Source organism: Fusarium falciforme, chromosome 7 (assembly GCF_026873545.1).
Source record: "Fusarium falciforme chromosome 7, complete sequence".
NCBI lineage: Eukaryota > Fungi > Ascomycota > Sordariomycetes > Hypocreales > Nectriaceae > Fusarium > Fusarium falciforme.
In genome coordinates, this window is record NC_070550.1 from 1,572,970 (window position 1) to 1,590,575 (window position 17,606).

Genomic DNA, 17,606 nt, shown 5'->3' on the forward strand with positions numbered 1-17,606 from the left:
TTCGCATTCGCACCACAGCATAGCCTCCATCTTGTGTCATGGCGATTAAGTCAACGATGCATCTGTCTTGTTCATGACGATGTTTATGTTGAAGTCGCTGTGCCTGTAATGTATGAACATTGTATAGGCGTCATCTCCTATATATCTCGACTGTCAGTCCGGAAATAGAGTCCAAATATTCATCATCCATTTCCACCATGAACGGAACGCCCACAAACCACCATCACGAACAATCCATAGCCGACCATGTTGTCCGAGCCGTACAGGTCGGCGTAATCGCCTACGTGTGTCTCACAGCCCTCAAGTTAGCCGGAGGGTGGGCATTTCAATCCAGCTCTCTTTCTGCAGACGGCTGGCATAGTGCTAGTGATCTGGCGACGGACCTTGTTGCACTCATTGTTGTACAAACAAATCAGCATTTGCGCACAACCAGCAAAAATATGTCGGCGGCTAGACTTTTGGAGGAGACGTCATCGCTTGTTTCATCGGGTGCTCTCGTCGCTCTTGGGCTACAGATGGCATGGGAAAACATGACAAGCCTTCAACTGCAGTTCTTCACTGCGTCACCTGGCCTTGACACTCCTCTAGATGTGACCTCGGAGCATTCACATAACCCCTCCAGCACAAATTTCCATGCGGTGTGGATAGTCCTTATCACTGTCGTTGTGAAAGAGTGGCTCTATCGCAGAAGTAAGTGCGCATCTTTAAAGATAATAGCTGTGTGCTGACAATGACAAAGCACTCAAAGTCGCAAAGGGCGAGTGTTCCAGCTTGTTGAAATCAACAGCCATGCACCACCGTCTAGACGGGCTCATGAGCTTTGTTACCATTGTAACTGTCGTCCTCAGTACTACGGGCATTGGGACAGTGTGGATGGATTCACTGGGCGGACTTTGCATTTCCATCCTTCTTACGCTGGGGGCGCTGCGTAATCTCGGCTCTGTGTGTAGTGGGTTGGTAAAGTGAATCCATAGACTAATAACCTTGCAATAATCATATAATTACATGGACTGCAATTGTTACTTGATGCGAGAGAACCTCTCCTTCGTGGACCTCTCCAAACGGGGCCATAGAAAGGACCGTGCGATGCCTGGCAGGTGTTTCGGCAGACAGAACAAGGTACTCCTCTTTCTAAGTTACATCGCCAACATACCCCCCAAAGGGAAGCAACGCCAAAGGCCCTAAAGTGAACCATAAGGTAGTAATTATAGGCATCCCCATCGGCCATCATCGTGGGATCTTCAGACACGGTCAAATACCCTATACTTTATGGAAGATCAGCTTCGAGAGCTCCAGCACGTTGAAGATTCTCTTGTTGATCATTTGGTATGCTCAGTTGTCTTGTTGGGCCAACGAGAGCCCACCTAAGCTACCAGGTCAGGTCATCATCGAGGACATTCAGCGTCTGGGAACAAGGGGCTGCAGGAGAGTTGATATTTCCCAGCTTTCAGTAAGCCATCCGGCAAGCAATGGAAACGAGATCCATCTACCAGCACTGCCCGGTGTTACCAGTACCATTGTGATAATCTGAATTAGTCTGCCAGCCCTGTGGCCCAGTACAATGCAGCTTCGACATTGATTCCATATCCAATTGCAGATCATGTGGAGTGGGCGGGGGCTCGAGAACCAGGGGCGTTTGTAGTCACCGCACTGTGATTATCTAGACAATGGACATGAACAAACTACGGCTCAGCGATAAATGATCTCTAAATATGAGCAAGGGCCAATGTCCGTATGTGTTGGACCACAAGTGGAGAAAGTGACTGCCGGCAGATGGTCCGTGGGCGACCCGTTGATCCTCGGCGGCGACGGCGGCCGGCCCTTGTGTTAGTTGATTCATGCTCTCTCGGACAAAGTCGCCCAGTTTCTGGCTTCCTCTCACCGCATGGCCAGAGATGTGATGAACGGACTGTCTCTGACCAAGGCCTAGACACAAAGTTCTCCGACTGGTGGCCTTGTCTCGGGCCTCACCGAGTTAAGGAGTGGAGAGGATGCTACAATGCAATGTACACCTTCAAGGCTGTGATGATCAAGCTGTGGAATCATTGGGCGGCGATGGCAAACAGGCACAGAGCATGAGATTTAATCTCTGCAGACATGTCTGGCTTGTTGCCATGGGTATCAACCGAAAGATAAATAGCATTGAGGTTGCCGCCACTCTTGAGTTCAGTATTCCAACCTCAACCAGACTCTTCTCAGCATCAATTGATACATCCACTCGAAATCTCGGCCAATTTTTTCCAAGCCTTCACAATGCGTTTCGAATCCATCCTTCTTCCCCTCGCCACTGCCGCCGTCGGCGTGGACGCACTCGGAATCAATTGCCGTGGCTCCGCCAACTGTATGCTGTACGGTGCCAACGTGTCCAAGGACATGGTCAAGTAAACCCTCTAGAACCACACTTTGACTTCCTTTTAGCTAACAACCATCAGCCTCCTCAATGGTGTTGACCCAAACCACTGGTACAACAATGGGCAGCAGATCGCTTGTGTCACCAGGCAGAACGATACCGGTGCCATCTGCGCCTTCTTCAGAACACGGGTGGCTGGCAGGGACAGAAGGCCAAGGAGCTCGCTTACTACATTACCGAACATGGATGCCTTGCCTGCGGTAGTGTTCCCACTGGCTTTCCTGGTAGCAACGACGTCGCCCAGGGCGAGTTGACCTTCAACTACGTCTCCAACCCATGCACTGGATTCACTGAGGGTTCCAGACGATTCTGATTGCGCTTTGCGCATCGGGGGTCTTGGGTGATGCTGATTTCTAAGTGAGGCGAGTCCAGGAAACCATCAGATGAGCAGCATACTTGCCTGGACAATTGTACATAAACCGTCTCTTTTATTTTGAAGCATTTTTTTCGCGAGGGAGAGACAGAGAATGTACATATCGCAAAACGCAATCTTACTTTATCAACCAATTGTCAAACGTGTAAAGATCACCTCTGGACATGAACGGCGGTGATATGTGCACATGCGTGCATCAGAGCTCTGGGTTCAAGTGTGCGAATAGAAGCCCTCTGGGAACAAGGCGGGCACGTGGGAATGCAGCCTTGCTGACATTTGAGCAGTACAGGTGAGGGTAGAATCACTTAGTCCCTGTGAGCAGGAATTGTATAGATGAGAGACAATAAATCTCACTCTACTGCGTTTCTTCAATGCTAAGTGACAACAACTACTAGGTATCCAAAGCAGCCAACCTACTGCGTAACCAAAGCCCATTCAAAGTGATCAGTATCGAAGAAGCCGACATGAACGCCGCCGCAAGAGGTCTGGCCAGATTAGTCAGTGTCATCAAGACATTTGGAGGAAGAAACCACTCACGGTGTCAAAACAACGCCAAAAGGACTGATGAATCCGGCAGCCATGCTAAGGGCGACGCAGTTGTAGCCCAAAACCCAAGCAAGATTGTATCTGATCTGCTGAACTGTGTGCTTGGCAATTTTCAGAAGTAGGGGGATCGAATCCAGGCGTGAGTTGAGAATCACGACGGATGCACCCACTATAGGAGTTGCGGCCTCGTGGTAAAGGGCAATGCCGACGTGAGCGGCGAATAAACTTGGAGCGTCGTTTAACCCATCTCCAACCTTGATAGAAGATTAGGGAAAAAAAAAGTCGACAGAGGGATCACCGTGATGGACACTTACCATGGTAAGAATACTTCCATCGTCTTGGAGACGCTTGATCATGTTCAGTTTGTCCTGGGGTTTGGCTTCAGACGCCAGGACGGAAATCTCAAGTTCAAGGGAAACTCGCTGAGCCGAGTGAGACACATCTCCGGTAAGCTATTCAACCATCAGCAATCATGATAAGACGTGGGCACTACGAGCTGGCAATAAAGTGACCATATCCGCAACTATGTCTTGTATCTCATACTGTTGGTATTTGTAGTTACAGGCCTCGTTCAAGCCGAAAGAGGAAACTTTATCACCTGGTACCAAATTTCCATGGGAGCCATAGAGAGTATCGACAAGGGGCTTGAGTTTCCGAGCTTCCACGAAGAGTATTTAACTGATAACCGAGACTAGGCTTATCCCGTCATTGGCTCCTGAACTGCTGTCTATCGAGGGTAAGCGACCTGGATGTATCACAAAATCGCGGGATTAGACCATCATCACTTAGCGAAGCAACAAGAATTGTGAGAAGCTAGATATGCACAAACCTAAAGAGTGGACTGAGCATCCGATACAGGATGACGACAAAGGGTCGGAACATCGCCAACCCCTCGTTGGCTTTGCTTAGCTCTGTAGTAATGGAACACAACTTCTTTTGTCCAGAGCGCAACTCCTCTTTGAGCTTGGCTCTGTGTCCTCGAATTAATAAATCTCAGATCATTATTATGGAGATCTTATGGTATAGGCTCCTGAATGCAGTTCATACTGCATTTTTTACAACTCTACACTACCAGCACAGTATTATAAAAAATTCCTTGCTTTCACTCTTTAACCCTGACTGTAACTCGCTCGTATTGCGGCTACGTCATGGCCTCAATTCTCTCCAATGTCCCCTCCAAAATGCCAGTAATCGTCTCTTCTGTGAAGATCCCGTCCTCATATGATGCATTCACAACTGTATCGCCCCCCTCCACACCCGTAACATGAACAGCAATGTTGTAGCTAATGTTTCCATTGACTGTGGAAGCTGAGAAGCTCATGTCATGGATTGTCCACTGTCCGTTTTGTTCCGTGACTGAGAACGATCCTAGGTTCGATACTTGGATGCAATTGTTGAGATACAGACCTAAAGCCGGGAATGTGGACTTCAACATGCCCTCCAGATCATCCGCGATGGCATTGCCCGCTCGAAATGTCACGAGTACCGGAGGCTCTTTTCCTGCAGTCGACTTGGCGATAGAGGCTCGATAGTCTTTCACAAGTTGCCATGCCCTATCAACGTCCATTGTAATATGTCCCTTCTCGCTGGACTGGGACCGATATATTCGGCGGTACCGGTCTAGCCAGGTGAGCTCCCCGGTACCGCCAGCACATTGGAGAAGTCTCCCCCCATCTTCCTCCTGCGGATACAGCGACCGCATATCAATGGCGCAATTTGAAATGCCAACCTTGGCCTTAGGATAGTAATCGCAAGCGAGGGTGGAAAGAATCATGACGATGAGAAGGGGTGTAAAGCTGGCCTTGCGCTCTCGGCAAGCGGTGATGATGGGGCGCATTCTGGCGGCCGAGATGCGGATGGTGGCGACTCGTGTCTTGGTTTGATTATCGGGGCCAGCTTGGATCAAGACGGACGCGGTGTGTTGTTTTGGCTTGGGTAAGTTTGTGAACAGAAGTCGTCTCCCGACGAAGAATCGAAGTAGAATAAACATGAGGAAGACGTGGATAATGCGAAGTACAGAGGTGCTGCTTGTCCAAAACTCTTCTGTCTCTTTGCCCAGCTTGACTCTCTCTGGGTCTACCTTGACGATATGGGAAGAGGGTTTGTGGTCTTTGTCAAAAGAGTTGATAGTAGCAAGGAACTCGCGGTGGAAGATTTGGCCAAAACGACCGTCGCAAATGATGTGGTGGAAGACGAAGATGACTTCACGGCCCCCAAGAACCACCACCTTCCACAAGGGCGTTCGAGGATTGGACTGTTCATCAGTCCAACACCACTCATTGTGGAGACGTTCGATGACATTTGGACCAGCAACGGGTTCCTCATCATCGTGAAATTCGATACATGTCTCGAGGTCAATCTCATGCATCGCTGCGAGTAGCAAGCGGTGCTGCTTCCTATTTTTGGACGCTTTCCGAACCGCAATGAGACTCAGCTCGGGGTACGTTTCAACGATGGAATAAACAGCCGAATAAACTGCCTCCTTCGGGAGGCGATCATGACTTGGGGTCGTTGGAGCGTAGTGCGCTGAGACCAAAACATTTGACTGTGCTCCCACCCGGTGTTGAAGGTAGAACATGCGGTCAAGGCAATCTGTGGTGAGTCAGTGACTGGAAACTGGCTGGTTCCTCATTTACGAACTGCTGGGGCGGACCACCGTGTAATAGGGCGAGGATGCCATGTCGTTTTCCATGTTCAGAGCTATCGTTGGCTACTGATTGGTGTATGCTCAAACCGAGATTGCAAGACGAAAGTCGCCAGAGTAAAACAGGTTTGAAAACTGTTCAAGGAAAGAATCGGGGTTATATGCTCTGACACCCATGTATTCGGTACCCACTATTGCTGATACTTAACTTACTTAGCGCATATTAGAGACTCCACCTACTACTATTTACCAAAAAGAGTAATTCGCACTTCTCGTTTCGTGATTGGTTAGATCTTTGGTGACACCCAAAGCCGACGTGTGAGGATCCAGCCCCTCATTCTTTTTTTCTTTTTTTCTTTATTCCTTGCCGAGACAACCGAACAATCTCGCCTCCTCGTCCAGTTAGATCCTTAAACACCTAACCCTGCTGCGTTATTAGACTCACAGGGCAGCGCTGGTCATCACGGCTCCGAGTTACACTCCAATCCCTGTGCCCGCTTCATTATGAAAAGAAGCTAGTCTTGATATACCGCACGCGGATCTGGTTGACGTAGTGTCTTGCTCTTCGGGTCGCTTTGGATAATAAAGAGGCTACTATGGTTCTAGGATAGCTCTAGGTATCGCCACGAGACTATCGCCGCCCCCGCGATAATATAGTCTAAAATAGGGTGGCTAAGATTCCGCGCTATAAGCGATATTAACTATATTAATATCTTCTTTAGTCCCTTATCTAGCTCCTTTTTATACTACGCATAGCTATATTTACTTTAGCCCTCTACTTTTCCCTTTTAGTATATATGTTATAGTTGTGACTTCTTGGGTTATATAAAGCTAGGTAGGTAAAATAGTTATATTATACTAAAACTTACTAGAATAATAATAATAATAGTAGCTATAGTGAAATATAAAGAATTCCTTTAAGACACCTTGCTAAAAGACTTAGGGTATATAAGCTTATTAATCTACAGGTTTAAATAAAGCTATATAATAATTATTTACTCCTTTATATTAATTATCTTAGCTAAGAGTAAATCTATATTATAAGACTTTATTAATATTATTAAATAATTAATAATTATTAATAAAAATAGCTTTATTTTATTAATAATAAAGCATAGGTTTATTTTATTTATTATAATATTAAAAGGTTAATTTATTATTATCTCTAAGGTATATAACTTTATTATTAAAATAATAATATATAAAACTTTTTTTATTATATATATTCTTAATTTAACTTTATTATAATATTATTTTTTATAAATATTTATAAAATAATAAGCCTTAATAACTAAATTCAGATAAAATTATAAATATAAAATAAGTCTTTATTATATATAAGACTTTAAGTTACTAAGCCTTTTAAAATAGCTTAGCTATAGAACTTTTAAGAGGTCCCTATATATATACTATCTAGCTAAGGTTATCTTAATTAGTTAGTAGCTTTAATAGCCGCCTTATATCCTTATAATTACCTCCCCTCTAGAGATCTTAGTTCTTAAGATCTTTAAGTAAATAAAAAAGCTTTAAATAATTCCTTTAAGTTCCTTAGTTTATAAATAAAGCCTTAATAAAAGCTCTTTATTATATTACCTTAAATATTTAAAATTAATCTTTATTTCTTTTTTATTATAACATATATAATTAATATACTTTATTAATTTTTTTTATATTATTAGCTTTATTAAAGTTTTATTTTTATTTTACTTTATTAATATTTATTGCTTAATATATTTTATTTTTTTTAATTATATTAGTATTTTATTTTTTAATTAAGATCTTTTTATATATTTTATTCCTTTTTAATAATATATTAGCTTTTTTTTTTATAATATTTATTTTTAATATTATTACTTATATCTTTAGGCCTTATTATATATTTAATAATAGTATTAATTTTATTAATTAATAAGTTAATAATTACTTATATTTTAGCTATCTCGCTTATATTTATAAGAATATTTACTTTATATATATTATTAATAATAATATTATTATTTATATTTATTATACTTATTATATATAGAAATATATTATTATAAGTTCTTTAAGCGATTTTCTTAGCTTTATATTATTAATTATTAGCCTAGATTCTTAATAAGCTTCTTAATATTACTTAGTAATATTAAAACTTTTATATTACCCTCTAAGAGTATTACCTAAGTATTATTAACCCTTTAGCTAATATTAGCTTAATACCCTCTTATATTACTATTTAGTAATATATTATTACCCTAATAACTATAATATTACTTAGAATAATATTAAGAATTAATATTTTAAGCTTATTAAAAATATAAATAATTAAATAATAGCTAATTATTAGTTTATTAAGCTTACTTTTACTTATAAACTTTAATTTATTTATATTCTTATAAATATAAATCTTTTTTTTTAATCTTCTATTTCTTATTAACTTAATACATAGGCCTAAGTCTAGATTAATATGACTAAGATCTATAGTTTTATTAATCTTACTTAGCCTACCTATACTTATAATAATATTAAGCCCTAGTTTATTTAATATATATTAATTTATAATAAATTTATAAAGATTATAATTATTCCTAATAAGAAAAAAGCTTATTTTTTTTATTATAATTTACCCTAGGCGCTTATTATATATATTCTTATTAGCACTATAATTAATATTCTTATTATTACTTATATTATAATATATAATAATACTTCTCTTATATATTTTATTAATACTACTATAAATAATAATAATAACAATAACAATAACAATAATAATAATAATAATAATAATAATAATAATAATAATAATAATAATAATAATAATAATAATAATAATAATAATAATAATAATAATAATAATAATAATAATAATAATAATAATAATAATAATAATAATAATAATAATAATAATAATAATAATAATAATAATAATATCTTTAATAATAACACTACTTATTTCCTTAGCTCCTAAGAGAGCTTATATTACTTATGCCTTTACTTATAGTAAGGCTAAGGCTAAGGCTAAGAGTAAGGGCTTAATAAATCCTAGGCTTATTAATAATAATAGGTTTAATATTAGTCTTTTTAACCCTTAAGTAATTATTTATAATTATAGTTTTATTTTTTATAATTTATATTTTATAGCTTTTAGCTTATATTTAATAATAGCTTAATAATTATTATTTTCTTATAGTTTTATTAAGTTATAGTTTTTATAATTTATATTTTTTATTTAAATCTTTTTTATAATTAATATTTTTATTTTTTTATAAATATTTTAGCTAAATATTAATTAAATATTATTTTATTTCTTATAATTTCTCTTTATAACTTTATAATATTTCTTAATTATTACTTTTATATTTTCTAAGTAATAATTAGGCTCTTAAGTATTATATTTTATTAGCCAGCCCTTTTATTTAATAAAATAAAATAATATTTTATTTATAAGCTTATAATTTATTACCTTTTTTATCTTTTATTTATTAAGCTTAGCCTTAAGTATTAATAAGGCTTTTAATAATATAATATTATTTAATTAATTATTTTATACTTTATAGAGGAATATATAAAATATATTATATATGTATTAATAGATTTTTAATAATTCTATAATATAGGCTTATTTATTATATCTAATAAGGATTTTAATCTTAATAAATCTTAAGGCTAGTTTAAGATACTTAAACCTTTAGTTTTTTATAGATATTTTAATATATTATCCCTAATAATATACCTATAGCTTATATCTTATATTATAATATTTAAATTAAGATTTTAAAATATAATATTAATAATCTCTTATTAACTTATATACTTAGCTAAGTATCTCTAAGTAATTAATAATACCTTAGATATTTATTCTTACCTCTAAGGGAATATACTTAATATATCTTAGGTAATACCTATATAACACCTTATTAGGAATAACCTTAATTATTAAGTATTAGCTATTATTATATATAAAGATAGCCTCTAAGAGTTATATTACTTAATAAATAAGCTTATTTCTTATATATACCTTTAGGTATTTCTTTAGGGTTTAATATATTTATTTTATTTACTTATTTATTTATAAATAATAAATAATTAATATAATATTACTTTCTTTTATTATTAAAATTACTATTAAAATTACTATTATTTATATATTTATATAAGCTAAGATATATATATTATATATTTAATTAAATAAATTTAATTAATTAAACCTATAGACCTTTATCTACCTTTAAGTCTAGCACTAAGCCTTAGCGCTAACTCTTTTTAGGTTTATAAAACTCTAATACTAACTCTAAGAACTAATCCCTCTAAAACCTATAATACTAATAACCCCTATTTCCTAATATAATTACGCCTATAGCTATATAGCTAGATCCTAGTTATAAGACTTCTTTAATCTTATTTAGCATAGCAAAAGGTATTAATACTTATAATAAGGGTTATAAGCTATACTATATGCTAGTTATATTTTAAGTCCTTAAGGAATTAATCTTCCTCGCTAATAAGAACTTACCCTTCTTTTAGCCTTTTTTTAAGAGCCTTTAATAAAAAAGCTTTTTTTTAATAAAATTAATCTTTTTATTAATATTATTATTAAGTAAAAAAAGACTAAATAAAAGAAAAAAAATATTATAATTAAAAATCGCGAGTTTAATATATTTTAGATTACTAAGGTCTTTACTTAATATAATACTCTAAAGGTATTTATTTAATATTATTTCTTATAGCTTATTATAAATACTTTTTATACCTTTATAAAGCTTATAAACTTCTTTGCTAAGGTTATTTTAATTATATTAAAAGGTATATTAATAAGTATTAGTTATATTATTTTAATTACTTAATTAAAAGTTTTTATAAAAAATTATTATAACTATTAATATATTATTAATTAATTAATTAGTTATAAATTAGTTAATTAATTAGTTAATTATAATTATTATTAATTATAATTAAACCTCTTCTTATAAGAATAATAAAAATATAATCCTTTAAGATTTTAATATCTTTAAGTAGTTTATTAAAGAAAATAAAATATATTAACTATATAGCTAGAAATTTTCTAATATATCTTTCTTTTAATAACTTTTTAAAGAGAGATTTTATATACTTTTTTATAATCTTAATATTATAGAAAATAATAAAAGTAACTAATTAATTAATAGTAATAATAATTACACTAGAAAAAAAAGCCCTAAAGCTCCCCTTTCTTAACTTAATTAGTAAAAAAGATAATAATAATTAAAGGTCTAAGGCCTTTAACTCTTTTTCTATATATAAGAAATTACCTAATAGCCTAAAATAGCTTTATACTTATTTCCCTTAACTTATAGCTCCCTATAAGGCTTTAATACTTATCCATATAGTTCCTAAAAAGCCTTATTAAACCTATCTCTTTTTTTTATATATTATTCTTATTATGCCTTACCTAGTATTATACTAGGCTTATAGCTATTATAGATTAATTAATTAAGTATTCTTATTTTTTTATTATTTTTTTTATTTTTTTATCTTAGCTTTTTTTTAATATTATAATAAGTATTTAAGGCTAAGTAGTAGCAGCTAAAAGCTTATCTTATTATAAAGGTCTTATTATCCTATTAAGGAGGTAAATAATATAATTACTAGTTAATAATCGCTATATAGGCTAGCTATATATTATATTAAGCTAACTTTTTTCCCTTAGGTTAGCTAATATAATTTTTATCTCTACCTTAATTATTTTTTATTTTAATATAAATCTCTTATTAGTCTTATAATCTAAGTAAATAAAATCTTTAGCGCTATAGATATAAGGTCTTTTTTTAATAATATAAGGATATCTATCTCTAATTTAACCCTATTTATAATTAATTATTATTTAATTAAATAAACTTAATAGCTTTTACCTTATAATTATATTTTTTATACCCTTAGATAAGAAAAAGCTTTTATTTTATTAATACTTAGAGCTATTATTTAATAAAGGTTATAGCCGCTTTAGGGTTCTTAGGGATAGATTCTTAAAAGGTTTACTTAGGGTTTAAGGCTAATCCTTTTAATTAAAAGGTATAAAAATTAAGGATTTATTAATTTACTTTTAAGCTTTAAGCCTTAGGCTAGCTAGTTTTATTATTAGCTTCTTTGCTTTTAAGTTAGGCTTATTATTATTAGCTAAGATAATTATTTCTTTTTAATAAATAAAGAAATTATTTATAATCTCTATGCCTTAATTAATATATTATTTAATTAATTACATAGGGAGATTAAGAAATATAACCTTAGAGTTAAAGACTATAAATAGCCTTAGTCCCTAAGGAAGTTTTATTATATTACTTAGATTACCCTAGGGAATTAAGATTAAATAGTAAGATTATTAATTATTAATATAGTTAATATCCCTTATATCTACTAATATATATTCTCCTTAGTTAATATAAAGTTAGTCTTAGGGTATTTTTTAAGTAAATCTAATTAGATTATAATTAATTAAATCTATATAAAGGGATTATTATTTTATTATAACCTTATTATAAGTACTTTTATATTAAAAATAATTATTTTTAATTCTTAGCTTATTAAAGATTATAATCTAATAAATACCTTAGATTCCCTCTAGGTTATTATTATATAAGATATCCCTAGGCTTTCCTCCCTTAGTCTATAAGTCTAATAGCTAGTTATAGACTAATAAATTAAATAGTTATAAAGGTACCTCCTTACTTCTATTAATATTTAAGGCCATAAGAAGGTAAATTATAGCTAACTCGCTTAAATTTATTTTTATAAATCCTCTAAGGGTTTAAAAGAGGTAAAATATATTAAGGAAATTATATTTTTACTCTTTTTACTATAGAATTAAAGGGATTAAATAGAAGTTAAAGTAATATAATTAATTAATACTTATAAGGTATTTTTATTAAGTAATAAAGGTAAGCTTTATATAGAGCTTTTAATTAATTAATATTATATTAAAATAATAAAAATTATTTTTAATCTTATCTTATATAAATATAATAAAGTATTTATTATACTTAAACCTAAAGAATCTTATAAAGAATTTTTTTTCTTTATAAGCCTTATATTACCTTTAAATCCCTTTAAAACTTATATTATAGTTTATTAAGACTCTCTTATAGTTATTAAGGAAAAAAAATAAAGGCTCTTCTTAATTAGAGTTATATTTTAGCTTTTTCTCTTAGATATTAATTTTATATTATATAGCTATAATAACTTTCTTAAGGCTATTTTTAAGTATTTATAATATTAATAAGATTAAATTATTAAGAAGTATTTCCTTATCTTTCTCTAGGTCTTAATATAAGCGCTATAGAGCTAATATATACTCCCTCTATAATATATTATAAGTAAGGTTATTATAATAATACCGCTAGAACTTATTTTTTTTAAGCTTTAATTTAATTAATTAATAATTATTTAATATACTAAGGTATTTAAAGGTAATAAGGTCCTAATAGTCTTATTTTTATTATAACTAAAAAAAAGGTAATTACTTAGAGTTATATAGCTCTTTAATTATATTAGGGCTAGTCTTATTTTTCTTAAAAAAGCTTTTTATTCCTTTAAAGTATTTAATCTAAGTTACTAAGTAAGCTATTTTTCCCTTTTTTATAAACTATAAGTAATTAATAAGGGTAAAGAAAATAATTAGTTATATAGGTAGAGGTATCTTAAAGGTTTAAAGTATACTTAGGGATATAAAGTTATTACTCTTAAAAAGTCTTTTTATTAATTTATATATAATATATATAATATATAATTATTATATAATTATACTTTATATAATTAAATAAAAAAAGATCGCTTAGTTTTTTAAACTTTATTAGTTTTAAAATATAAAAAAGTTAATTTTAAGGTTAATTATTAATTTATATTAATCTTATTATTATTAAATAAAGAATTTTATTTTATTAAAAGGAAGTAAATATATATTTTTAAATAAGTAAAAAAGGGCTTTATATTTTAATTAAATAATTAATATAAGTAATTATAAATAAGGAGAGGTTTATATCTTTATGCCTTAAGGAAAATAAATAATAGGCTAGTTTATATATAAAATATAAAAAAAGCTTAATATATTATTCTTATCTTAAGAGACTATTTAGCTTTTCTAATATACGCAGAGGGTATTTATATATTATAGCTTCTTATATAGAGATTACTTAAATATATTATTTTTTTTTTTATATATTTTAACCCTATATATATATAATTTCTATATATTTCTTATTTTCTTATTTTTTTCTTTTCTAACTTTATTATTTTTATATATATTTTTAATTAATTAATTTATTATATTTATATAAACTTTTTATAAGATCCTCGCTAATAAGTAATAAAATATCCTCCCTAATATTTAAACTCTTACTTAATCTTAGCTTTTTTATATTAACTTCTAGAGAGATATTTCTTCTTAGTAAAATAATTATAGCAGGTTTAAGGTAATTCTTATAGAGGCCTAGATAGCTAACCTCCCTAGGGCTAATTCCTATATCTTCTCTGCTCTTAATAGCCTTTCTAACTAAATAATTAAATAGGTCTATAAGTGCCTTAAGGTCTAGATTTATTCTTATTTTACCCTTAATTAAGATAGTTTCTTTTTATATATTAAGCTCGCCTTTAATAATATAAGCTATAAGAACCTAAAGGCTATCGCGAAATATTTTTTTAAGTATTATAATACTCCTAATATAGTTATAAGAGAGCTTATTTTATTAATATTAAATTATTCCTTTTAAATTATTTATATCCTTATTAACTTTATTTATCCTTATAGATAATTCTTTAAATAATTAATTACTTACCTAGAGTATTAAAAAGCTCTTAAGATTACCCTTCTTAGGTTTTATAACCCTATCTTATATTAATATTATTACTAGTCTTACTTAATTAATATTAATTAAAATAAGAAATATATTTTTTATCTCTTTTTATCTTATATCTTAATTAAGGGTTTTATAAGTAAGAAATATATTAATTATATTTAGTACTAAAAGCCTTATAAGTAAAAGTTTTTACCTAAGTATTAGCTAAAATTTATTACTAAAGGTCTTTTAGATTAGCCTCTATAGGGGAAAGATACTTTAAAGGATTTACTTAATAAGATTAGAATTAATTAATTAAACTAAGTATTTTATTTTTATATTTCTTATTTATACCTTTTTAAGAATAAGAATTAAGAGTAAGACTATTAGCTTTTCTAGGGAATATATTATTTAGCTCTTAATAAGAAGGCTAACTCCTTTAGGTTTTAAAAGGGAGTAGATTTTAAGTCTTAGAAGCTTTTTTACTAAGAAATAAATTTTAAGTATAGGTAAAGTATTAGTATTTTTATTTAACTAATAGTAAGATTTAGCTTTATATTTATAGTTATTTTTAATTAATTATTTACTTTTTATTTCTTATTAATCCTCTTATTAATCCTATTATCTAGCTTTTATTCTCTTATATAAGTTATATATTAAATTTATTTCTTATAAAATAAGGAATTTAAGTATTATATTTAAATTATTATAAATAATATTATTATTATGTTTAAATATATCTTACTTATTTTAAATAGTATCTTTAATATCTTAAGTAATATCCCTAGTATTTAATTAAATAATCTATATATCTCTTATAAAATAAATGCCTAAATTTATTAAAAATTCTAATAATTATATTATAATATTAAAAAATTTTTTTTATTTCTTTTTTTTTTATTAAAAACCTAAGGGTCCTTATAGGTTTTTAATATTACTTTTTTTCCTTTTTATTTTATTTTAAAGGCTCTTATATTAAGTAGCTTACTTAGTAGTAAGGCTAAGGAATTATACTTTTATATATATTAGAGTATTTTTCTTTAGATATAATATTTTACTTTTTTTATTAAGATTTTTCTTCTTATTATTTATTTTATTACTTTTATTATTACTTTCTTAGTTAATTATTTAATTAGTTATTAATTTTTTATTTCTTATTATTTATATACTTTTTTTATTTTTATTACCTTTTAGTTTTTTTTTTTTTTTAAAGCTTCTTAAGGACTTTTTTTTTATTTAATTTTTCTTCTTATTAATTATTTTTATCTTTTATAAATTTCTTTAAGTAATTCTTATAAATAAATTTAGTAATCTTATAGCTATTAAGTATCTTAAGTTTATAGTAATTTACCTTATTATAATACTTAAAAATATAAAATAAGCTATATTACTTATATACTATTTTTATCTTTATTAATATATTATTTAATTAAGGAATATTAAATCTTAATACTAAATCCCTAACCTTTAGAGAGGTCTTTCTTAACCTATAGATATTTTTCTTATTTTATTTCTTTATAACTTTTACCTTAAATATCTTAATTTTTTATTATATTATTTTTATATTTTTATTTTTCCTTTTAAGAATCCTAACCCTTATAAGGATTAAGTCTTTAGTTATTAATATTTTATCTTAATTAATTAATCGCTAAATAGGAAGATTAACTTCTAGAGGGTATATTAGCTCTTACCCATAGATAAAATAAAAGGGAGAATATCTATATAGCGCTTTTATAGCTATTCTATTAGTAAATAATACTTTTTCTAGGTTATTATATTATCTTAGCTTTCTTTCTTTTTCTAGCTTCCTTAAGGCTATAGAAATTAAGTAATATTTTTTTTTATTAATACTATTAGCTTTAGGGTTATATAGGGATATAATAATATATAGAATTCTTAATTCCTTAAGTAAAAATAGAAATTCTTTCTTAAATTTAGGTCTATTATTTATAATTACTATAAAAATTATATTAAATTAGTAGATAAGATTAATTATAAAGTGCCTTAGCGCTTTAATTATAATTTTTTTTAAAAGAATTACTTTTACTTATTTTATTATATTATATTTTACTTCTATAAGGTATTTAAACCCTTAGTCTAGTAGTATATATTAGTAGTTAAAATAGACCTTAATTATAGGATTAAATAGTTTAATATACTAGATAGCCTCTAATAGCCTCTAGGGAGTATAGGCTTAGTAAGTAAAGTAATACTATACTGCCTTAGAGACTTAGTTTTATATATTATTCTAGAAGTATTTCTTCTTTATAAGGTTATAGGTTACTTTTTTACCTTTATAGCTACTATTAAAATAATATAATTTAATTAACTTCTTTTATATCTCTAGGTTATTTATTATTAATAAGGGTAAGTTATATTTTTATTTTAGCTATTTCTATAGATATTATCCTTAAATAAAGAAAAAAAGTATTTTTTTTTTTAAATTATTATTATTATAAATAAGTTAGACCCTTAGGCTTCTTAAAGGTATATAAGTATTTAGCTATATTCTTATACTCTTAGGAGTAAATATTATTTAAGATATTAGGTTTCTTATTAATATAAACTATATTAAGGTAGAAATTAATAAAATCCTTAATATTCCCTTTAGCTTATATATCTAATTAATTAGATAGTCTTATATACTTTTATAATAATCTATTAGCTATATAGTTCTTTTTTCTAGGTATATATCTAATTATAAAATTAAAAAAAAGAATATAACTAATTTATCTTAAGATAAAGGAATTAAGTATATTATTTATTTTATTATTAATTTAGTAAATTAATATTTATAAATTAGTCTTAAGAATAAAGGGAATATTATAGATTATGCCCCTAAGGCGG

The 17,606-nt window shown here is 29.5% G+C and overlaps 2 protein-coding genes across 2 annotated transcripts; one reads left to right on the forward strand and one right to left on the reverse strand.

Annotated features, from left to right (window-relative positions):
* Positions 1-2,253: 2,253 nt before the first annotated feature.
* NCS54_00909600 (Kp4 domain-containing protein) lies at positions 2,254-2,723 on the forward strand (the record flags this gene model as incomplete). The annotated part of the gene is made up of 3 exons (XM_053154451.1): positions 2,254-2,381; positions 2,433-2,490; positions 2,535-2,723. 3 exons carry the CDS (start codon positions 2,254-2,256, stop codon positions 2,721-2,723), a joined length of 375 nt encoding a protein of 124 aa, XP_053010426.1.
* A 1,747-nt stretch (positions 2,724-4,470) lies between these two features.
* Positions 4,471-6,021, reverse strand: NCS54_00909700 (Hypothetical protein; the record flags this gene model as incomplete). The annotated part of the gene is made up of 2 exons (XM_053154452.1): positions 4,471-5,921; positions 5,970-6,021. The coding sequence occupies 2 exons, from the start codon at positions 6,019-6,021 to the stop codon at positions 4,471-4,473; spliced, it is 1,503 nt and encodes a 500-aa protein (XP_053010427.1).
* Positions 6,022-17,606: the final 11,585 nt, after the last annotated feature.